Source organism: Martes martes (assembly GCF_963455335.1).
Source record: "Martes martes genome assembly, chromosome: 2".
Lineage (NCBI taxonomy): Eukaryota > Metazoa > Chordata > Mammalia > Carnivora > Mustelidae > Martes > Martes martes.
Genome location: NC_137889.1, coordinates 107,201,406 through 107,226,031, shown reverse-complemented (window position 1 = coordinate 107,226,031; position 24,626 = coordinate 107,201,406). Strand labels below are relative to the sequence as shown.

General features: G+C 41.0%; 1 protein-coding gene across 1 annotated transcript in view; it reads left to right on the top strand.

Annotated features, from left to right (window-relative positions):
- The first annotated feature begins 6,424 nt into the window (after nucleotides 1-6,424).
- Nucleotides 6,425-24,626, top strand: part of PAPSS1 (3'-phosphoadenosine 5'-phosphosulfate synthase 1) — a 98,251-nt gene continuing 80,049 nt past the window's right edge. The window contains exons 1-2 of the mRNA XM_080797738.1: nucleotides 6,425-6,535; nucleotides 20,455-20,569. Coding sequence (XP_080653864.1) covers nucleotides 6,476-6,535; nucleotides 20,455-20,569 — 175 coding nt within the window. The 5' untranslated portion in view covers nucleotides 6,425-6,475. The remainder of the gene's footprint in view (nucleotides 6,536-20,454; nucleotides 20,570-24,626) is intronic.

Sequence of the window (24,626 nt, the reverse complement as noted above, 5' to 3'; positions counted from 1 at the left end):
AAGACTTATCCCTCTTTCTTCTTCTGTCACCATCATACACACATGTGTACACACGCATTCGTGTTTACGTTACTATGACCAAGTATGTGTGATTTAGAGCTGAGCCATGTAGTAAAACTATTACTATCCTTCCTTCCCACCATGATAGTTTTACTCTGAAGACAGTTTCTTTTTTTTTTCTTTCTTTTCTTTCATTTTGTGAGTGTGTGGTTTTCTTTGTAGAGCTCTTTATTGTTTTTTCTCTTCTTAAAAATAAGAAACCTTTCAGGCGCCTGGGTTTCTCAGTGGGTTAAAAGCATCTCCCTTCAGCTCAGGTCATGGTCCTGGAATTCAGCCCTGCATCGGGCTCCCTTCTCAGCAGGGAGCCTGGTTCTCCCTCTCCCTCTCCCTGTTCATGCTCACTTGCACTCTCTCTCTCTCTCTCTCTCTGTCAAATAAAGTCTTTAAAAAAAAAAAGAAAAAGAAACCTCTTATGTAAAAAAAGAGAGAGACATATGCCCTTGCTTTTTTCTTTTTCTTTTTTTTAAAGACTACTTCACTTGAGCTTAGCCAAAAGGCCAAATACTTCGTAAGTGGTTACAGCAAACACTTTTGGTGCCGTGTGCATATCCTCTCAGCCCTTACTATTGTGGAACATACCATCCTGACTTCCACTGGTGAATAAACCTCCATTCTTTGCATGAAGGCTCTCTGTGGGACCAGTGCTCTTTCTGCTTACATGGATTGCATCCAAATTACCAGGGAGAGAACACTCCACTTCCTACGAGTAGTCCTTAAATAATGATTGAAGAGAGTGGTATAAATATGCCAGCTCTCTCCTCTCAGGTAATCTATTTGGAAGCACGTATTCAACAGTTTCTCAGAGCTACTCAGTGGGATTAAGCTCCAGTTACCTACAATGGCTGCTTCCAGCCAATGACTTCCTTCATGTTCCTGTATCATGTTCCCACTCTACTAATGGTGTTTCCTGGGCTCACCTCCCAAATAAATGACTTGTACTCAAATACTTCTTTCCATGCCCTACTTCTTGAACAACACAGATTAAGACAATCAGTGCTGAGTATTTCTTATTATATCATATTTTAAGGTACCTGATATCTGGTGCCCTAGTTTCAGAAGATGCTAAAATTGGTAAGTAGGTGCAGGTGGTATCAGCCTGATCCCTCCATTATAAAATCACCTTTCCTACTTGTAATTGTCAGAGTTTTCCAGAGAAACAGAACCAATAGCATGGATAGATAGAGATTTAGTGTAAGGAATTGGCTCACGTGATCATGGAGGCTGAGATGTCTCATGATCTGTAGTCAGCAAGCTGGAGACCCAGGAGAGCAGTAGGTATGGTTCCACTCCAAGTCCCAAAGCCTGAGAATCAGAAGAGCTGATGGCCTAAGTTCCAGTCTGAAAGATAGTGGGCGTGAGCCCCAAGAGCCAATGTTTCAGTTTGAATCTGAAAGCAGGAGAGACCAACGCCTTAGCTCAAAGAAGTGAGGGAGGAGTTCCCTCTTGCATGCAGAGTCACCTTTTTGTTCTAATCAAGCCTTCCACAGATTGGATGAGCCCCACCCACATTAGAGAGAGCAATCTACTTAGTCTACTGATTCAAATGTTAATCTCATTCAGCAACACTCTCACAAACTCACTCAGTATAATGTTTAACCAAATATCTGGGCAACCGGTCACCCATTAAGGTTGATACATAAAATTAACCATCACACTATCTTTCATGGAATACTTTTAACAGACACTAAGGGTTATTGACTATATTAATTACCTCATCAGGTGTTTCAAAAGGCAATTTTTATTTCTCTTTTCTTTCTTTCTTTATTTAAATTTTAGGTAGTTAACATAGTGCAACCAATATTGGTTTCTGGAGTAGAATTCAATAATTCATCACTTATGCATAACACCCAGTGGTCGCCCTAACAAGTGCTCTCCTCATTACCCATCAAAAATGGTGATTTTAAAATGTTAACATTCGGGGGGGGGGGCCTGGGTGGCTCAGTGGGTTAAGCCTCTGCCTTCGGCTCAGGTCATGGTCTCACGGTCCTGGGATCAAGTCCCGCATCGGGCTCTCTGCTCAGCAGGGAGCCTGCTTCCCCCTTTCTCTCTGCCTGCCACTCTGCCTACTTGTGATCTCTGTCAAATAAATAAATAAAATCTTTTTTAAAAATGCTAACATTCCTTCTGCATTTACTAGTTAAAATTTTATCAGTATAAACTGTTCTTCATCAACCATTTGATTACCCTGAAATACAGCTTGTACGGAAAGGGTACAATAGGGACGTCTGGGTGGCTCAGTTGGTTGAACGTCTGCCTTCAGCTCAGGTCACTATCCCAGAGTCCTAGGATCAAGTCCCGCATTGCACTGGCTCCTTGCTGTGCGGGGAGCCTTCTTCTCCCTGTGCTTGCTATTCTCTTTGACAGATAAATAAATAAAATCTAAGGAAAAAATAAAGGAAGCGTGCCATAAATGTGTCCTTTTTGATGACTTACTTTTCTAAATAGTTATCACTAATATAACCCCAAACTCCTTTCCGGTTGTCTGAATCATTTTCAGTATGGTCATTTCCATCAGAAGCTCTATTAATTTCGTCTTCTTAAACAAGGCTTTCCAAGGGCCTTCTGACTCCTTGGAGAGCCCTCTGACTGAGTATCATCTAGACCCAGTATATGGTAGTCATCCCTGGATCTTCCTTCACCATCAACCTGGTAATTCCCTTTGGGCTGTCTCCTGTGTGGAAACTTCTGTTTTCTGAATGCCATGTCTCCTTTTTTTCCCATTTAAGCAGAGCATATCTTCCATTATTTCCTTGAGAAAGGATGTAAAACTCTAGTTTGGAAATTCTTTTCTTTTGGAACTCTGAAAGTATCGGTCTATTTGTCTTCTAGCTCTCAGTGTTTTTCTTGGTACCCTCAATTAATTTTCATTAATGTTCTGACTGTTTTTGAACTTTCCTTCCCCCTGGAAGCTTATAGGGTTTCCAACAACAGTACTATGCTTTGTATGTTCAATTTTTATCCATTGAGCTGGCAGTAGGGAAAGACTCAAGTCCTTCACTTCTAGTATATTTTGTTTAATAATTTCCTTGGTTATTTATTCTTGTGATTTTTCTCTTTCTGGAATTCCTAATATTTGGATGTTGGGTTTCCTGGACTGTTCTTTCTTTTAAAAATTCTATTTCTATTTTGGGGGATTTTTGCTCTGCATTCATGAGGTATCTTCACCTTCTCTTCCACTCCTGCTATCTTGTGTTTAATTTCCAAGAGCCCCATTTTGGTTTTGAATACTTACGGCATTTTCATTTCATTGATAAAGCCTTTAATATGTAGCTTTAAAATTACTCCTTAAAAAATATAACAACAAAGCTATTATATCAAAAAATGTAAACCTTTAATATCAAGAATCCAGGAACTTCAAATTTTCTCTCTTGCTATATACATTAAAAATTCTTCTCTATATGAGTCAGTGGTCAAATATATTCCATATATTTAATTAGTTAATTAATTATTTTTTAAAGATTTTATTTATTTGAGAGAGAGAGAGACAGAGAGTGACAGAGGTAGCAAGAGAGAGCACGAGCGAGGAGGAGAAGGAGAAGCAAAGTCCTCACTGAGCAGGGCCCAACACGGGGCTCAATCCCAGAATTCTGGGTTCATGACCTGAGCCAAAGGCAGACGCTTAACTGAGCCACCCAGGCACCCCAAATTCCATATACTTTAATTGCTTAATAGTTATCTTAAGTTTCCTTTTAATCTTTAGTTCTCCATTTTTCCCCCTTTAATTGAATTATTTGAGAATCAGGTCATTATAATGTAGGGTTTTCCACAGTTTGGATTTGACTGTTTGCATTTATGGGGATTTTACATCTTCCTCTTTCCTCTGCATTAACTGTAAACTAGGCCTGAAAGCTTGATTAGAATCAGGTTTGATTGTGAAGGGGCATTAATAGTACAGGAGGCAAAAAATCATTAAGAGGCAAAAAAAGTTCTGATGTTCTTTATTTTCATGATGTTAGCAGCCATGAGCATCATTGTCTTTATCCATTATTTCATTAGAAGGCAAAAATGGTGATATCATAATCCTCTCTTCCCTTCTTCATTTATTAGCTATATTTCTACAAGGAGAACTTCCTCTCATCAATGTTTTAAAAAGATTTATTTATTTTAGAGAGAGTGTGTGTGCATGATGGGCAGAGGGAGATGGAGACAGACTTTCAAGTGAACCCGTGCTCAGCACAGAGCTTGACATGGGGCTTAATTTCAAGACCCTAAGATCATGACCCAAGTTGAAACCAAGAGTTAGATGCTTAACCAACTGTGCCACCCAAGTGCCCCTCTCATCAATTTTTTCACTACCTGACTTACAGTTAATGCAGAGAAGGCAGGGTACATGTTTACTTCTTTCATTTATCGGTTTTCAAAATAATGAGTTGGTTCTCTAGCATCCTCCAAAGCTGACAATGAGTTCTCTTTTAATTATCATCATGTCAACATATACATTTAAACATATTTTATTTGTGTCAATACCTTATAGTTATTATCCCTTTATTGGTTTAATCTGATTTTGCCATCTTTGATGTGAAGGAAGCCAACTTCTTGAAGTTGGCTTCTGAGTCCTTTTGACATAATCCTGTGGTTTTTTTTGTTGTTTGTTTCATTCTAGTGTTTCTTGATAATTTCCTTGTTTCTGGTTTGACAAAGTGTTACAGGCTCATTCGCACTACTGATGCCTGGACTCATGAATTTGAACTGAGACTATCAAAGTAAACGCACAATATAATTTAACCCTAAAAATGTCTTTCATTGGAAAATCTCAGAATTAAGGACTGAGAAGCAATAAGCACACCTAGAAGCCCAGATTGTGTTGTCTTTATATCATTCCCCTCTAAATATCATTTCGTAGAACTAGTTGGAAAAATGGCTGATTCCAAATGCGGTGATGTGTTCTCATTTGAACTTCCAAGTTCATTCCTGTTACTGGCAGAATTGGGAATTATATTGAAATTCAGTTCTATATGTAGACTTCAAATGGAACATCCCCTAGCAAAAGCTATAGGGAACCACTGATATTTTACATGGTTAAGTAAACAAAGTCAGATTTCCATTTTAGAAGTACCCCTCTGACAGCAATTCAAGAAGGGTGTGTGTGATGGGTGTGGGCAGCCGCTGCACAGGTGGGAGGATGCCTAGTAAAGGGTATTAGTTGTGATTCATCTTGGCAAGGCCTAATAAAACGCAGCAACAGTGGGAGAAATAGAGAACTTATTTCCTAGCTTTTATAAAGCAACAGCTTCAGGTCTTAGTGATTGAAGATCGTGTATGTGTGTAGGGGCATGGGAGAGTGGGAGGTGGAGAGTAGGAGAAGCAGAGCTTCAAACAACTCTTTTTGTGCCGGGGAAAGCTGTGGAAAAGTCATTAGAGTAATGAGATGGGGGCGAGAACCCGTGGAGGAAGCTCCTCCATATCCCAGCCCATTTTCCTATTAATTAGTCCTGTAGTAATTAGGTGAACTTGAAAATGTCCTCTACAGGTGGGCATTCTACCCTGTGGTAACCAGCAGACTTCCCTAAGCCTGGATTTCAGTCCTCTTAAGAATTTCCGGAAAAGCTAGTCAATAGTAGCCCATTTGGCCTATCAGATGAGAATCACTGGACGGAAATCTCCGGCTATGAAGAGAGGTCTCCAAGTGGGAAGGAGGCACCTTGCAGATAACCACGAATCCCAGTCAAGATATTAATTATTGATGACCAAGGACGGGGTACTGACTTGTTTTTTGAAGTTGTGCGCCGCTGAGCAGAATTTTAAAGCCACTAGGCGGAACGTGTGACGAATAAGCTGTTCGGTGAATCATTTCTTCTCTTTGTGAGGCTGTAAAATCCCTTTTTAAATGTCACCAGGGTGACAAGGATACCGATTGGGCACACAGGAGACCGGCAGCCAAGCTAAAGGAGGAAAAGCTAGAGGGACAAGAGACTACATCAGTGTCTTTTCCCAAACAGCATCAGCTGAAAGGGAGCCAAGCGCGCTAAAAGCTGAGAGCCAGGTATCTCTTTTGCCCTTCCGTGGGCGGCCCGCGCCTGCCACTCGCTTCCAAACTCAGCGCCTGCGCAGCACGAGGGGGAAAGCTGGGGAGAAGCCAGGGAACTTCCACGACTACCTTCCCAGGCCCCGCCCCTTCCTCAGAATCGAGAGGGAGGAGCGTCGCGCATGCCCCCAGCTCTAAAGCCCCGCCCCCAACTCTGGCCTAAGGTTCGCGCCCGCCGTTTCGCCCCTCCCTACATACCTCAGCTCCAGACCCATTTCGGAGGCGCGACCCGCGCGCCACGCAGGAGGCACGAGCACGAGCCCGTGCGTACGTAAGCGCGCGCCGACCCCAGCGCGAAGAGGCCCCGCCTTCCCGTCCCGCCCCCTCCGGCCTCTCCTCCTGCTACGCTCGGGGAGGTGAGGATCCCGGCACCCGCGCGCACTCGGCGGTATGGAGGTCCCTGGGAGCCTGTGCAAGAAAGTCAAGCTGAGCAATAATGCGCAGAACTGGGTGAGTCGGGGCAGCGGAGCGAAGGAGGCTCTGGGAGGCTGTGGCTGCAGCTCGTTCCGGAGCCGCTGCTTTCCTCCTGCCTCCTCTGCATCCTCCGTGGGGCTCGGGGATGGTACCCGAGGCCGCGGCGCCTCCCAGCTGGAGCGGTGGGGCTACCAGACGGGCTGGCGCGGCGGGGGTCTCCGGCTGGGCGCGGTGTGCGGTCCGACCCACCTTTTGGGGGCGAAGAATGCCTCTTCCTCTGCTCCTCGGCTAGAAGAGACCTGGAAGATAATCTTTAGAGAGTGAGCTGTCGGCTGCTGAAGCGTAAACCCCCGACGGGGGATGCTGCCCGCATCCCTTGAAGTGGCCTGAAGGTCTGCAGAGGAGGCGGAGGCGGGCGCGTTTGGTGCGTTCTGGTTTTTCTTGGCTCTGCCAGTGCACTTAGCCCAGGTTTGGATCCATCTCCACGTCTTTCCATTTCTGAGTTTCACTGTGAAGGGAGAGTACCCAACAATGTGGCCATTCATGAGTTGAGACTGCTCGGAACTGAGGTTCTTTGTGGCTCGGTATTAAATTGGAATGTCTAACAAATAACATGATGGAGTTTTAAGGACTCGATTTCTGGAGACAGTAAGGTATGGGAAGACTAATGGTTTATAACGTTTAGCAAGAACTGCCGGTTGGATTTGATGGTCTAGTGCTGTGCCCTCAGAAGGTTGCTTCCTTCCTTAATTCTTTGATGATCAACAGCCTTAAGATTTTGTAAGTATAGAGCAGATTGCAGTGGGGGAGGGGAGGCAGTGTCCAACTTTTGAGTCAGGAAAGGAAATGGTTTTCAGTTTAGATTGGTTTTTATTTCACAGTACAATACCATCACGAGGTTTAATTTTAAATGCAGCCTTGCAAATCATCATTACCCTTGATGAGTCAAAGAATAAAAAGCCATTTCAGGCAAATACTCACTTGAAGTCGTGAATTTACCATATCTGTTCTTACCAAGGATTCTCATCTGATTCCTTTCTCCTTTTAACCTTAACATGATAAGCAGGGAAAGGAGATAAAGGTGAATTACAACACTGGAATGAGCATTGGCCTACTGGCATGGTCTTGGGTCCCAGCTTTGTCATTTGGTAGCTGAGTGCTCTAAGGGAAAACCGTCTATCTCTTTGAATGTCAGCGGACTTAACAAGGATGTAAACAAAATAATGAATTTGAAGTTTCGATGAAATTACTGTCATGTGATTTAGTATTGCTCCTGTACCTTGAAGTATTAACTAGTTAGGGAAATAAGGTTGGCTAAATTAAGGTGTTTACAGATAATTTCAGTTACACCATCCATTATTTATTAACTTTTGCCAAATAGGTGTGTGTTCTTTGTAGAGACCTTTGCTGCTCATGGAGAAGATGAAATATAGGGGCTCCGTGCTTACCTTCCAGTTGCTCGTGGCCTGGTTGGGCTTGTAAGTGGCATTTGCCAGGTGATGAATATATCAGACCACAGTGAGTGGTGTAAGACATGTTTCATTGCAATTTAGAGCAGATTAGTTTATCCTGGGTGTTTGGGAAGGGTTTATGGAGGTGAAATGTACTCAGATTTGTGAGTCAGAGGGGCACTGAATAAGTAGGGGCTAAGAATAAGAATTAATATTATTTTTACTCCAGGAACAATGAAGAAACCTGTTTACTCTGGGGAATTAAAAAAAAAAATTTATTTGGGGCGCCAGGGTGGCTTGGTGGGTTAAGGCCTCTGCCTTCGGCTCATGGTCCCGGGGTCCTGGAATTGAGCCCCGCATTGGGCTCTCTGCTCAGCGGGGAGCCTGCTTCCTCCCTCTCTCTGCCTGCCTTTCTGCCTACTTGTGATCTCTGTCTGTCCAATAAATAAATAAAATCTTTAAAAAAAAATAAAAAATATATTTATTTATTTGAGAGAGGGGCAGAGGTCTAGGGTGAGTGAGTTGGGGGAGGGGCAGAGGGAGAGAATCTTTAAGCAGACTTCCTCCCAAGCATGCCACCCATCTTGGGGCTTCGTCTCCTGACCCTGAGATCATGACCTTGGCCTAAACCAATAGTTGAACACTTAACCGACTGAGTCACCCAGTAGTCCCAACTCTGGAGAATTTTTATTGAGGAGTGGAGTGACGTTTGAATGGGTAAGGTGGGGCTTTGCTGAGTTAAGACTTGATTCTGTGGGAGATTTTTGAGGAGGCTAGAATTTTTAATTTTATGGGCCTTAGAAGTCTTTTTTTGCCCCAGTAGAGAACATCCCTCATATTTCCCTTTCACACACTTAAGTCAGCTGATAGACACTCGTGTAAAGAACACATCCATACACTTTTAAGTTTCCATCACATGATGAAATTGGGCTTCTAGGAAGCCTAGGCTACTGAGGAAATTAAATACTGCTAGAGCCCAGATGTGGAAGTCCTGGAGAACAGACAGGGTTATAGTGAGGTTTTAATGAGTTAATAGATTTGAAGCATGCCTAGTGCATGAGCACTGTTTAAGTTTTTCTTGGTATGAGTTCGAGTGTGAGGGTACAAAGAGCAAGGCTAAGGTGGTGGTGGGAATAGTGGAATAGGTGTGTTAAAAACACTCAAAGAAGAGTAAAAAGGAGCTAACTAGAATTAGGGGATGAAAGAGGGAGGCTGGTTAAAAGTTGATCCTGAGGTTTTAGTCCTGGGAAATGGGGAGAAGGGTGGTGGCATGCTGGGAAATGGGGAAGTAAGTTGGGGGCTGGGGTAACGGTGATAATAGTTAAACACTGAAGGAGAGTTTACTGTGTGCCTGGTACTGCCTAAAATGTTTTACCTAAATTAACTTATTGAGTTTTTGCAGCATTTCTGAAGTGGGTGTCTTGAGAGAGAGTCCTTTAAAGCTGCCTGGGCTCAGATCTGGGCTCCACTATTTATTAACCATGTGATCTTTGGCTAGTCTCTTAATTTCTCTATATCTGTGTCTGTATCTCTATAACATGGAAATGCTAGTCTCACTGGGGTATTGTGAAGATTGAAAGGCGCTAATATAAGAAAAATGCTTAGAACAGTGTCTGGCGTATAGTATTATGTCTTGTTCTTATTTATTTATTTATTTATTTTGCAGTTACCCTCTTCATTACAAGTAGTATTTCTACATTACAGATGAAGAAACTGAGGCACAGAGAGGTCATAGAGTTTGTTAGTGGTGGATCCAGTTTTCAGCTTGCTGAGTGTGAGGGACAGCTTTAGTAGATATGCTTTCCAGTAGAAATATAATGTGAGCCGCATATATAGTTTAAAATTTTAGAGGGCCCATTACAGAAAGTAAAAAGAAACAGGTTGAAATAAATGTTAATAATGTATTTTATTTACCACAACATATTTAAAACAGTCATTTTAGTATAAATGTAACTTCAATACTACCATAATCAATATAAAATTACTAAGGTATTTCACTTAAATGTATATTTTACATGTACACATCTCAGTTCTGACCAGCCTCTTTTCAAATACTCAGTAGGAACATGTGGACAACACAACGATAGGGACTGAATTGGGTTAAGGTTGGAAATAAAAATTTAATGGTTAAATTTGAGTTAGAGAATACAGAGAAAAAAGAGAGTAAGTCCTAAGCTTTGCGTAGTATCTCCTGTGAAAGAGCAGGTAAAAGAAGTGGATTCATGAGAGATAGGCAAAGACATGGGAAAATGTCATGTTACAGGATTGGGAATGTTAATTAGTATTACAGGAAGGTGTCTCCATACGTCTATAAGAATGGGAAAGAGAAGTCAGGAGTGAACTTGCTCCATTAGCTTCCTCTTAGCTCAGTCCAACAAAGCACTGGATGTAATGAATATCATTCTCCATCTGATAGAACCTTTCTCCAATGGGATCAGCTTTTATCTGCCCTTGGGAGGAGTGTGTTAGCTGGGCTGAGAGAAATGTGGGGCACTCAGTTCAGGCCCAAGTTTATTTACCCATTTGGTAAAATCATATTGGCTTGAATTACTTGCTTAGAACTGCCTCACGGTGGAGTTGGAGCCTACTGCCCACAGAGTGATCTGACATTCAGAAGCACATAGAGTCTCACTGTGGTTTGGCTTTCCATTCCCCTCTCTCCCACCACTCCCAGATTTTCCATAGCTCCCTATCTCCAGCCTCAACATCCCTTCCATCCTCATGGTTTTACAGAGGCCCTTTCCTTCTGCCTGAGATGCCTGTTAGCCTTTATTACTTACTAAAATCTTCAGAGCTGTGGGCTACTTTACCATATGGCATGGCTCTTCTGTGTGCACACACTCTTGCGTGTTGCTGAATTGTTTGCAACCCTGTATTAATGTTGCATGCTGCTATTACCATGGATTATGTAGTGAGATTTCATTACAGATGTGCTGTGTCTACACTTTGCTCATAAAGCAGGATGGGGATAAGGAGTATGGTGTAGAGTAAGCTTTGGTGCTTCAGATATGAAAAGCCTATACAACATTAATATCTCTGCATAGCTTAAGTTAGAGAATGAACTCCGTCCATGGTAGGGCTCAAATTACAGTTCTGTCATTAACCAACTTTGTGGTCATGGGCACATTACCTAATGCCTCTGAGCCTCCCTCTCCTCAAAGGTAAAAATGTGGATAATAAAACAGAGCTTATAGTGGGGATAATAGTACATCCCTTCTAGGGTTGCCATAAGGTTTAAATAAGTCAGTATTTGAAGCACGATGGTGGTACCTGGCACATGAGCAGTATTTAAGGTGTTCTTGTTATTATTTATTTATCAAATATTTAATATCATCTTTGTGCAAGCCTTCGTTCTAGGTGCTGGGCATGCAGTGGTAAAAAAATCCTACCCACTCTCATGGATGTTGCATTTTCTGTAGCAGGGAGTTAATTAAAAGGTAAACAAATGAATAAGATAATTTTTCCTTTTACCAGTTCTACCTTTTCGAGCGATTTGTTCCTTATAGTGCTATATGCCTTTCCTAGAAGGCCAGTAGCCCCTTCTAGATTTTGGGGAAGACCGAGATGGAACAAAAAGAAACGAGCCTGGAGATATGGGACACACAGCTGATGAAAAGCTGGGAGGAGGGGCGCCTGGGTGGCTCAGTGGGTTAAAGCCTCTGCCTTCTGCTCAGGTCATGATCCCAGGGTCCTGGGATGGAGCCCCACATCGGGTTCTCTGCTCGGCAGATAGCCTGCTTCCCTCTCTCTCTCTGCCTGCCTCTCTGCCTACTTGTGATCTCTGTCTGTCAGATAAATAAGTAAAATCTTTAAAAAAAAAAAAAAAGAAAAGCTGGGAGGAGGCCAGTATATTCATTCTTCAAAACATTGGTCAGACTGTGGTCAGGCATAAGTATTGATCTTCCTTCTGGAAGCCAGGGAGATGCTGCTGGAAAAATTGCATAAAGAAGAGGGAAACTCAACCTCTACTAAGAATGGACTCTTTATGTTGATTAACACCAATAACAAGAAGGATAGCAAGGTCTGGATCTCTGTTGTCTGATCTGATAGTTGCTAGCCACGTGTGGCAACTTAAATTTAGTTGAAATTAAGTGAAATAAAGAATTCTCCTCCTTCATTGTACTCACCCCATTTCACGTGCCACATTGCCATGTGGATCTAGTGGCCAGTGTTTTGGGCAGTGCAGTGTAGGACATTTTCGTGGTCTCGGAAGGTTGGACAGGGCAGGTCTAGGTAATACCTTTGGGATGGCTGCCAACACTTTTTTCTACTCTCTATGTATTTATGTATTCATTTTTACTTTTAGGGGAAGGAAATACCAAGAGCTTCTTTGGAATCCTGCTACTGGGCGATTCTGCAGCCCTGGCTTCTGGTAGGGTACCGCAGTGTTAGCCTTCCCTTAGCAGAGCTGTGGCTCTCAGTGTGAATTATGAAATGAGCTTTGCCTGGGTCTGTTACATTGACTTTTGAGGGGTAGTTCTCTACTTCAGCGGTTCTCAACCAGATAAAATTCTGCCACTCCTAGGGGAGTTTTTGGTGACGTCTGGAGACAGTTTTGTTTGTTACGTGTGTGTGAACGCACGCACTGTGGGGCTTCTGGCATCTGTTGGATAGAGGCTAGGGAAGCTGCTAGACATCCCATGGAACACAGGACAGTGCCCACAACAGATAATTACCTGGTTCTAAAAGTCATTAATGCTGAAATTGAGAAACACTATTTTAATCTTGGCTTTGACTAAGAAAAACAGAAAAAAACTGCCCAACTGTGAAATGCAAACTTAGTAATTTAAAGTAAAATCTAGTTGATAATACCATTTTCTCATCCACCACCATGGAAGTGACCACCTTTTGTTCTGAGACAGATCAATTATCTATAGCATACTAATGACACAATAGTCAAACTCCAACCCTGAATCGTTTTGAAAGCAAGTTCCTAAGTAATTTAAGTGAAGAGAGTAACTTTTCCTTTTGGTATTTACCTAAGTGGTAGTTATTTCTGTGAAATATCGTTTAAGGATATAGTTCTTTACCAAGTGAGTTTTAACTGAAAAAAAATGCCAGGAACTTCGTTTGATTCCAGAGGTCTAGGGTGGAGCCTGAGATTCACTTCCTGACCGGAAACATCCTTCCAGTGAATGTGAATATTAGACATTTATAGAAGTCTAGTTTTTAATTTTTAGGTGAATGTGGCCATTATTCTGTCTCTTCTCTCTAGTTTCTTTGATGCTTGCATCCCTTACCTCAGTCTCTCATATGTTTGTACAGTTCGTTGTTTTTTCACTAGATTCATGGAGTTGTATCACCATCACCAATACCCAATTTTAGAACATTTTCATTGCCCTCAAATGAATGAGCATTCATTCCCCTTCTTACCCCTTCCTCCTCTGTAGCTCCTGACAACCAGTAATCTACTTTCTGTCTCTGGATTTCCCTATTCCAAACTTCCCTATAAATGGAATCATACAACTTGTGGCCTACTGTGTCTGGTTTCTTTAACTTAGCATAATGTTTTCAAGGTTCATCCATGCTGTAGTGTGTTATCAAACTCCATTCCTTCCGATGTTTGGATAATAATCCGTTTTATGGATATATACCATTTTGTTTAACCGTTCATCAATTGATGGACATTTGAGTTGTTTCTCTTCTTTGGCTATCATGGGTAATGTTGCTGTGAACATTCGTTTACACATTTTTGTGTGTACTGTCCTATGGCTTTAGTAGTTAATTTCAACTTCTGAGGGAGATGTTAGTGTATTTTTGTCTGCCCAGCTTCTGAGCTCCTTCTTATGTGTAGTTACCCTGGTGGGAGGTGCAAGGGTCTGTCGTGGTATAATGATTTCTTTACATGTTTATAGTTTGTCTCCTCCTCTGAAATGTTTTTATTCTATTTTATTTTATTTTATGCCCAGTATCTAGAAGGGATCAATCACCAAATAATCTTGGATTCATTTCTGACTTGTAGGAATCTCTTACAGCTGGGCTTTCCACCTGGAGGTCATCCAGGGGCCCTTCCATTAAAGGTATTGACATTATAAAATCCCTGTTAAATATTTAAATGTTACTTAATCTTTTTAAAACAGACCTGTTGGAGAGCTGTCATGTATATACAGAGCACGTGCATGATAGTTGACGGCAATCAGGTAAGCCTACCAGGAACTTCGTTTAATTCCAAAGGTCTGGGGTGGAGCCTGAGATTCACTTCCTGACCGGAAACATCCTTCCAGTGTCTGCTGTGTGACGTGTTTCGCCATAGCAAGGTTTTAAGCGTAGCATCTTCAAATTTCCTCGGCCTCCAAGAATGTATAATCTTCACTTTTGCTGTTTGTCTTTGGCTTGTTAATGTTCAGAAGATTAACTTCAGTTGTCAGTAACTGCACGATGCAGTCGGTAACTCTGTGAAGTAAAGGCTTCTCCTTGTGTGTACTCTACCATCTCTCCAGTTTATTCATGCGATACTCTGCCATCTCTCCATAGTACGTCTTGAGACATGAAAGAAACATGCCTGTTATCATTTCAAGAGATTCTCTTTGGGGACCACACTGTTTAGCAGTCAGTTTAAGGGGGGTGGTGGGGTGGCTGATGGATGTGGAGTCCAGAATTACGCTTGATATTTGGCATATGCTCTGTGCTTTTACAGATTTCACTTAAGGCAGTTTTTCATCAGATCATAGTAAACTCACAAGGCATACAGTTCTTTAAATGACATCATAGGAGAAGTTAATTTCTCCCATAGGGAAGTGGATAAAATAATAAAACCGCCCATGTGGAAATTAAGGTGGATCAGAAAAGGTACCCAGGGCTACTTGTGTGCGTCATGGCAGACATTTGTAGAATGTGTAAAAAATGCGCTCCACAAATATCAGAGGCCTTGTGTTAGCCTAGAAACAGGACCGATGGTTGTTTAGCCCCAAGTGGAGTGAGTGAGTAAATTCTCTTGAATTATCCCACTTCTGCTAGACTAAAGATTTCTGAATGTCAGTCAGCATTTCATTTGTAAGTTATACAGAGAAAACAAATCATGCTTTAAAATAAATGCCTCAGATCTAACTGGCACTGACTAGGCTCACGGAAAGAGGTTGGGCACTGGGGAAAATAGAACTGTTAACTCATGTGCTTGACCTACCCTCCCAAGAAAGTCCAACTATATACACATAGAAAGGCAGCTGAAAGTATAAAATAGTCCCTAAAGAACAAATCATATGGGCAGTAAGTATTACAGGAACTGCTGAGTGTATGTACCAAGCCACATAAATAATTCTACAAACCTCGCAGCCTCTTAAATTTGTAAGCTTGATTTCTCCGTCTTGTGGAGAGAAGCTAGGCCACTGAAGACAGAGAGTAGGAATATAGAATCACTCACTTGGCCTTAGTGACTCACTGATGTCCTTTCTTCTGGTGGAATTCTAGGAAGGATTTGGCTAGCATGGGTGGAAAAGAAGGGAAGGGGGATTAAAAGAGTTTTTCTGTTGGAAGTGACCTTCAGATTCTGGGTAAAATTCAGGCATAATGCCACCACCTTGCCATTCCAGTAGTTTTTAAAAAATGCACTTTGATTTACTCGGAGAAACTGGGAGGTGGGAGATTGTGACAAATCTTTTTTAAGAGTGTTTTTTAATATGAAAAATCTCAAGCACACATAAACATTAAGCCTCCTTGGACTGCTATATCTGCTGCCGGAAGTTTTTTAAAGGTTGGAGCAAGGAACCCTGAGGTAGCATTCTTTTCTCATGGTTAAAATAGACAGCCTCTGCTTATCTTGTATTTTCTCCAGATCACATCCTCCATTGTTTATAGCTTCTCAGGTAATTTTGACATTCTACTCAATTTAAAAAGAAAAACAAGAGATATTTTACAAGGCCAGAATGAATTAAAATTCATCCGGTACATGTTTTTTCTTGCCCTAAAGCAGAATAACTTGGAGTAAACCCCAAAGCAAAATGACCCCAGTCAAACAGGTTCTGCCAGTGTAGGCAGCTAACTCACCAAGTACCCTCCTGAAACCACCCCCTCAACCCCCTCCCTCAGACTCTGCTCCCTTCTCCCCAGGCAGCTGGGCTGGGAGCTGAACCTAGTGACTGATGGGAAGAGGTGTCACTGATTCCCAAGAGACGAAGACTTCATGTGTGGAACCTTGTTTTTGTTTAAGATCTTGGAAATGTCGAGCTGGAAAATAATGTTTGCTTCATTAGTTCATTGAAAAGAAATAGGGAGATCCATATTATAATTTTTCAAAAGTGATTATTGAACACGTAGAGCATAATTTTATTGGAAATGCGTTTGTTCATGAGATGATTAGTGGGGGAGGGGTGCAGTTTTTGTGGTGTGCCTGTTAAAAGAATTGTCAGATTGTCCCTTTGGTCAAAAAGGGTTTTCTGCAATGAGTGATAGTAGGACTCAGAAAGGTAGAGGTGCTTTGTCTTGTACACAAGGAGGATTGTGGAGGGGGAGGTGGGAAAAGAGATCCGGCACCTCAGGCAGAGACCATTTTTAGAAAGGACTACCATCCAAAAGTTGATCTGGACAGAAATATATTCCTTTACAAATTCATACTTTTAAAACAGCCCCTCCCCGCCCCCCCAACCCACAAAAAACCACGGTTCCTGCTTCTATAGTTGCAATGCTGTTTATTCCCTGTTTTGAAGACCACCCCCCCCCCCCCCCCCCCCCGGCCAAACTACAGCTCTGGTTGGATCCACCCAGGTTGTTCCTCCTTTCTTTGGTGTTCCTGAAGTGGCTGTGGAAACTAGGACCTGGTGACTGGTGTTGCTTTGAATTGATGATTGTTGGCTTCACGTGAGTCATTTGGACTGTATGGCTACCATCCTAGACTTCCCTGGTCCCTTGTGCTCACTCTGCGCTCTGTCTGGAGGCACTAACCCCAGAAGTCATCACAAGTCTTAAGTGTCCTCGTTTTGCTGAAGCCTTGGCTGGCCACCCTGTCTGAATGTCACTTCTCTGAAATTTCTTCACAATTTTGCTTTGTTTACTTTTTTCTTTTCAATATTTGTTCCTGCCTAATTTATATAATTTATTTATTTATCCTCGCCCCCTCCCATTAGTCCAGGGCTTTCAAACTCGAGCTCGCATCCTAATCGATTGGAGGTCTTTAAAATACAGATTGTTGGGCTCTACCCCAGAGTTTCGGATTCCCTTGGCCTTGGGGCAGGGCCTGACAATTCTTTTTATTTTATTTTATTTATTTATTTGACAGACAGAGATCACAAGTAGGCAGAGAGGCAGGCAGAGAGAGAGAGGAGGAAACAGGCCCCCTGCTGAGCAGAGAGTCCGATGCGGGGCTCTATCCCAGGACCCTGGGATCATGACCAGAGCCAAAGGCAGAGGCTTTAACCCACTGAGCCACCCAGACACCCCGGGAGCTGACATTTCTAATAGTTCACAGGAGAAGCTGCTTCCTCAGGGGCCACATCTTGAGAATCACTGCACTAGAGAATAGATAAGTGAGGACTAGATAAGTCCCATGAGGACAGTGATTTTTATTGGTACTGTTTACTGTTGTTTCATCAGCACCTAGAAAAATGTCAGGCATGTGGTATGCATTCAGTAAATAGTTGAATGAGTGTTGAATAAAACTGTCTGGAAAAGTAAGAGCTATAAGCAGTATCAAATACAAACACCCTATCAAAAAATGCTGTCACATATCTATTTTATAAATACATGCTTCTAACTACTGGGTATTTACCCTAAAGATACAAATGTAGTGATCGGAAGGGGCACATGCACCCGAATGTTTATAGCAGCAACGTCCACAAAAGCCAAACTATGGAAAGAACCTAGATGTCCATCAACAGATGAATGGATAAAGAAGATGTGGTATATATACACAATGGAATACTGTGCAGCCATCAAAAGAAATGAAATCTTGCCATTTGCCATGATGTGGATGAAACTAGAGGCTATTAAGCTAAGCGAAATAAGTCAGTCAGAGAAAGAAAATTATCATATGATCTCTATGATATGAGGAATTTGAGAGGCAGGGCAGGAGATTGTGGAGGGTAAGGAGGGAAAAAATGAAACAAGATTGGACCGGGAGGGAGACAAACGACAAGAGACTCTTAATCTCAGGAAACAAACTGAGGGTTGCTGGAGGGGAGATGGGTGGGAGGGATGGGGTAGCTGGGTAATGGACATTGGGGAGGGTATGTGCTATGGGGAGTGCTGTGACTTGTGTAAGACTGACGAATCGCAGACCTGTACCCCTGAAACAAATAATGCATTTATGTTAATAAAATAAAAGACAAGCTGCTAAAAAGAACCTAAATTAGGGGCACCTGGGTGTCTCAGTCAGGCATTGGACTCTTGATTTCGGCTGAGGTCATAATCTCGGGGTTGTGGGATGGAGCCTTGCCTGGGGCTTGGTGCTCAGCTGGGAGTCTGCTTGAGATTCTCTCTCCCTCTGTCCCTCTCCGCCATGTCCATGTGCGCACATTCTCTCAATAAATAAATAAATAAAATACAAAAGAAGAACAACCTGAATTATGTTTTTGCTCCATAGGAAGAGAAATAGAGACTCTGTAATTCTTTTTTTTGTTTGTTTTGGGTAGAAAACAGCTTTATTGAGATATAATTTGCGTATCATTCAATTCATCTGCTTAAAGTGTACGGTTAAATGGTTTTTAGTATATTTACAGTGTTGTGCAACTGTCATCACAGGCGATTTTAGAGCATTTTTATCACCCCCCAAAAGATCCCATACCCATTAGCAATTACTCCCCCGGGCTTCCCCCCCCACCACCCCATCTCCGAGCCCGAGACAATCACTCAGTCACTAATCTGCTTTCTCTCTCTATAGATTTTCCTGTTTTGGACATTTCAGATAAATGGAATTATACCATATGTGATCTTTGTGACTGGCTCCTTTGAATTAGCTTAATGTTTTTGAGGTTCACCCAAATTGTAACGTGTTTGAGTACTTTATTCCTTTTTACTGCCAGGTAACATTCCATTGAATGGATACATAAATTTTCAAATAGTTTATCTAATTTTCAGCCAGTGGACAATTGGGTTTTTCCACTTTCTGGCTTTTATGAATAATGCTGCTATGAACTTAGGTATATATGTTTTGTGTGGATATGTTTTCCTTTCTTGTGAGTATATATCTATGAGTTTAATTATTTGGTCATATATAGTAACTATATTATATATATATATTTTATATATATATAAATACAATATATATAATATACTTATATATATTTATTATATATTATATCTATATATTATATATTTATATAATATATATAAATATACATATATTATATCTATATATTTATATATGTATTTTTGGTCATATAGTAACTATATTTTAACATTTTGTAAAAGTGCTGTTTTCCAAAGTGGCTATACTATTTTACATTTTCACCAGCAAATGTCTGAGGATTCTAAATTCTCAGTAGAGTCTCACCAGCACTTGTTACTGTCTTTTTGATTATAGCCATTCTAGTGGGTTATAGAGGTGTCTGTTTCCTTGTGGTTTTGATTTGATGTGCATTTTTGTGATGGCTAATGATACTGAATTTTTTCTTTTTTTTGAGAGAGAGAGTGGGGGGCAGAGAATAGAGAATCCCAAGCAGGCTCCATGCCCAGTGTGGAGCCCGATGTGGGTCTCAGTCTCACAGCCCTGAGATCATGACCTGAGCTGAAATCAAGAGTCATATTCTCAACTGACTGAGCCACTCAAGCGTCCCTGAACATCTTTTAAACTGCCTGTTTTGTCATTTGTATTTTTTCTTTGGAGAAATGGCTATTCAGATTCTTTGAGGCCTGTGTAAATTTATGCTGTTTTTGTTTAAGAAGAGAATATTGGAAGAAAAATTGCATTCCATTTTTTTGTGGAATAACCACAAATAAGCAGTGTGTCTACTTTTTTCATCATGCATTTCATGTTACCCACAGACCTTCCACGCTTTGTTCAGGAGTCTCCTTAGATGCTTCCTTCTCAGACATGTTTGTTTGTCCTTCTGTGTGAAGAGGCACCCATCCCTGATCCCTCTTTCCAGTCTTACCCTGTTTTATTTTCTGAACGCAGTTGTCACTCTGATACTACAATAAATTGCTCTGCTTTGTCTCCTGCAGTGGAATGCAAGCTCAGTGAGGGTAGGGACCCTGCTGAGTTCACCTGGTATACTGGTAGGGCCTCAGTAAATACTGGCTGAATGAATGATTGAGTGGAAGACTGGGCTCTGGAGTCCACCACTCCCTTGTTCTGGGAACTTGGGCAACCCGTTTAACTTTTCTCAGGTTTAACATCTTCATTTGTAAAGCCATGGTAGTAAGAGTCTTTGTGTTCCTCGGTGGTTCTAGGGTTAATTTCACTGGTGTATGTAATGCACCAAAGACCATGCTAGGTACTATAAAGAAAAGAAAGCTGTTAGTTTTAATCTTTGTTCTTGCTTTTGGCATGTTATATAGAATAGTGACAGCAAGGAATATGTGTTTACTTTTTAAGGGACTCAGGTGAATCAGAATTTTATTTCTTTTTTCCAGGGGATGCAGAGAGCAACTAATGTCACCTATCAAGCTCATCATGTCAGCAGGAACAAGAGAGGTCAGGTCGTGGGGACCAGAGGTGGTTTTCGTGGTTGCACAGTTTGGCTAACAGGTACGGTCAAGAGAGGTAAACCAGCTAATCTCAAAAGCAGTGTTTATAGGGGCGCCTGGGTGGCTTTAGTCAGTTAAGTGTCTGCCTTTGGCTTAGTTCAGGATCTAAGGATCTCAGGGTCGTGGGATCGAGCCCCACATTGGGCTCCCTGCTCAGCAGGAGCTGCTTCTCCTTCTCCCTGCTGCTCTCCCTGCTTGTACTCTCTCTGTCAAATAAATAAATAAAATCTTTAAAAAAAAAAAAAAAAGCAGTGTTTGTAGACAGCCTTGAACTGGGATGAAGCATATTTATTTAGATTTTGAGCTGTCCTTGTATGTGGAACATCACCATATGTAACTAACAACGTTGCTGGATTATAACATATTTTAATAATTCCCTTTGTTCTTTATGGAATTGCTGTTGAAATAAAGAGGAAAACCAGAATGCATCTTAAAATTACTTTCTAGGGGACACGTGGGTGGTGCAGTTGGTTAAGTGTCTGATTCTTGGTTTCTTCTCAGGTCATGATCTCAGTATCATGAGATTGAGCCCTGCGTAGAGTGCCACGCTCAGTGTGGAGTCTGCTTCAGCCTCTCTTCCTCTCCCTCTGCACCTCCTCTTGCTTGTGTGCTCATGCATGTGCTCTCTCTCTAAAACAAATCTTTTTTTTAATGCACACAAAATTACTTTCTACTTGATAACTACGTTACATTCTATAAGCTTTTTGCATGCAAACAAGACCTAGATTCTGCCTTTAAGAAGCTGATGATGTAAACTGTATGAAGAGAAACAATGAGTGATAAAGAATTTCTCATCCGTTTCTGTCATTCACCTTTTGGTTTGGCCTCTGATTGGTTCTCGCATTGGTCTCAGATTGTTTCTCGCACTGGTTCTCCCAGAGTCTCCCTTTAGGCCCACCTGCTGAGAGGGCTAATTGATCTAGATTTTGGCAATTCTAGAATCATATTTAAAATTTTGATGCATGTTGCCAAATAAACCACCAAAATTTTGTATCTGTTTACTCTCCTACCAACAGTGTGGGAGGAGTTCCATTTCCCAGTGTCTTCATCAACATGGATATTACCAATACCTAAAATATTTTCCGATTGGTGAAAAGCAACATCTTGTTTTGTGTGTGTGTGTGTGTGTGTGTGTGTGTGTGTGTGTGTGTGTTTAATTACATGCTTCAATTGTAGACAAATCTGTTTCTATGTGAAGGAAGACACCATCCTCATATTCTTCTCATTCTTATATCTAGACTGTTGATAAATTGTTAGTTTTCCATTGTCCAGGTTCATAACACTTAGATTCTTAAATTTCACAATTCTTCATCTTAAATTTTTGTAATTGTTTGTTTTTGAGTACTGTAAGTAAATTGATTCTGTATCCATCAACTCACCATCAGTTCTTTGATTATGGTATGTCCAGTCATGAGCTCTTTCTCTGGGTCCAGTTTTAAGTGTTCGTATTTCATCATTAAGTGGTTTTTGAAAGATAGTGTTCACTGGATTCTGAATTTCCTGAGTTTTTATGTTTGAGAATGCCTGTCTTTTACGACGATTTGACTGGGTCAAATAGATACTTGGTTCAACTTTTTTTTTTTTGTCTTGTAATTCTTAAAATATTATTCCATTGTCTTCCTATTTTCATCTGGATCCCTGAAAAATTATCTCTTTTCCTGTATTTTAGGAGTTTTGCCTTTCTCGTTTAGGCCCCTTATCCATCTGTGGTTGATATTTGTGTGCAAGTGAGGGAGGGATCTATTTTCTTTTTTTTCCATGTGGATAATTGTTTGCCTCAAGAACATATATTGATGAGGGCATCCTTTTTTTCCTGCAATGCCAGCTGTCATATGTCACATTTCCACTTATGTGTGGATTTGTTTCTGGGCTCTCCAATCTGTCCTGTTGGTCTGTTCCTCTATTATTACCATATTGCCTTTTTACTATATACTTATAAGTCTTCAAATCCAGTAAAGTAAGTCCTCTTACCATATTCTTCATCAGTAATATCTTGACTTTTTTTCTTTTTGCTCTTTGCTTTATTGTATAAATTTTGTAATTGGTTTAACCAGTTCCTCCAAAATCTGGTAGGGATTTAGTTTGAGATTACTTTGTATCTAGAGGTCAGTTTGGGGGAAAATCAATCTTTAGAAAAATTGGGTAATCCTTTTCTTGAACATGGCTTATTCCATTGATCTTATCACTTAGCGATGCCTATAAATACTGTTCATCAGATTTTTTTGGTGCTTGTTTTATGATCTCATAGATAATCAGTTTTCATAAATATATATTTGACAAGAACATCTGTTCCCTGATGTGTATAATATTTTGTAATGTTCATTAGATCAAGCTTGTTAATTACGTTGTCAGATTTTCTATAGCCTTTGTTTTTTTTTTTTTTTTTTTTTTTTGACAATAGTGTTGGAAACGGAAGTAAAGGTTTCTTTTTGTTGCAATTCAGTAGCTTAACCAGGATCTGTCAAGCTATTGAGCGATTTGCCATTTTCCTGGAATGCAGTTTGTTTGTTCTCGGATTTTTATTTCAGATAAGCTTTCTTTTATATTTTTAGATTGGTTGGTCTCCTAGTTTCCCAGGGGTGCTGTAACAAGTTATTTCAAACAACATGGTGGCTTCAAACAGCAGAGATTTATTCTCTTACAGTTCTGGAGGCTGGGAGTCTAAAATGAGGATTTTGGTGGGGTTAGTTCCTTCTGTAAGCTCTGAGGGAGATTCTGCTCCAGGCCACTCTCCTGGCTTCTGGAAGTTGTTGACAATCCTGAGTGCTCCTCGGTTTATAGATGTAGTCCTCCAGTCCCTGCTTTCATCCTCATATGGCCTGATAGTGACACCAGTCGCTGGATTTAGTGCCTATCCTAGTACTATGCAATCTCATTTTAATTTAACTAATTACATCCACAAAGACTCTGTTTCCAAATAAGGCCACATTCTGAGGTTTCAGGTGTATATAAATTTGGGGGGAGGGGAATTAGTTATTCAGTCCAGTACATTTGGTTTCTTTTCTTCAGATACACTAATTTTCCTTATCTAGTTCTAGATTATCTCTCTTGTAATTTTGTGTTAATTTTCTCTAATTGCTCTAAGTTCTTTGCCTTCTTTTCTGTGTTCGCTGTAATCATCTCAATGAAAATTTCTATGTTGGTAATTAAATTTTCAGCAGTCTTCTTTGTTTCAAATACATACAAAAGATGAATATATATACACATGTATGTATAAATAGGTACTTTTATTATCATTTAGGTTGTCTCGTATAAAAAGTCTAAGAGTTCAGGTTTCAGGGTCTTTTTCCCCTCATACTTAGTGCTCACTGCCAGTTAAAAACAACAGCAAACAGAACCCCCTGCCGCCATCTCTTTATTCAATTACTGTTACTGTGTAACAAATTACCCCAAACCTAGTGGCATAAAACAATCGTTTTAATTTGCTTACTATGTTGTGGTTAAGGAATTGAGGAGGGCTCAGCGGGGTGGTTTTCCTGACGTCTGAAGGCTCACCTAACTAATTAACTAACTCATTTGATGCTGCCTGTCAGCTGGGAGCTTAGCTGACGGAACCACCTGCTCGTGATCTTGCTAGCATGGTGGCCTCAGGGTGTTTAATAGCAGGCTTCTCTCAGATGCAGAGTCCAAAGAGAATTGCTTAATAGCTTTTTCTGACTCTGCTTTGGAAGTCACACATTGTTGTTGTTTTCACTACATCCTTTTGATGATAGGTAAATCCTAAGACCAGCGCAAATTCAAGGGTAGGGAATTAGACTCTATGTCTCGTTTTGACAGTGACAATGTCACATTGTCAGAGAGGTTTTAGGGTGGGAAATTCTGTTGCAGCCATCTTTGGAAAATACCATCTGCTATAACCTTTAATACAAAATTTTTTTTTTTTTTTTTTTTTTTTAAGATTTATTTGAGAGAGAGCACGAGCAGGAGGGGCAGAGGGAGAGGGAGAGAGAATCTCAAGCAGACTCCACACTGAGTGACCATGAGATCATGACCTGAGTGGAAACCAAGAGTCAGGTGCTTGACCTGCTATACCCTCCAGGGACCCCAATATACAAGTT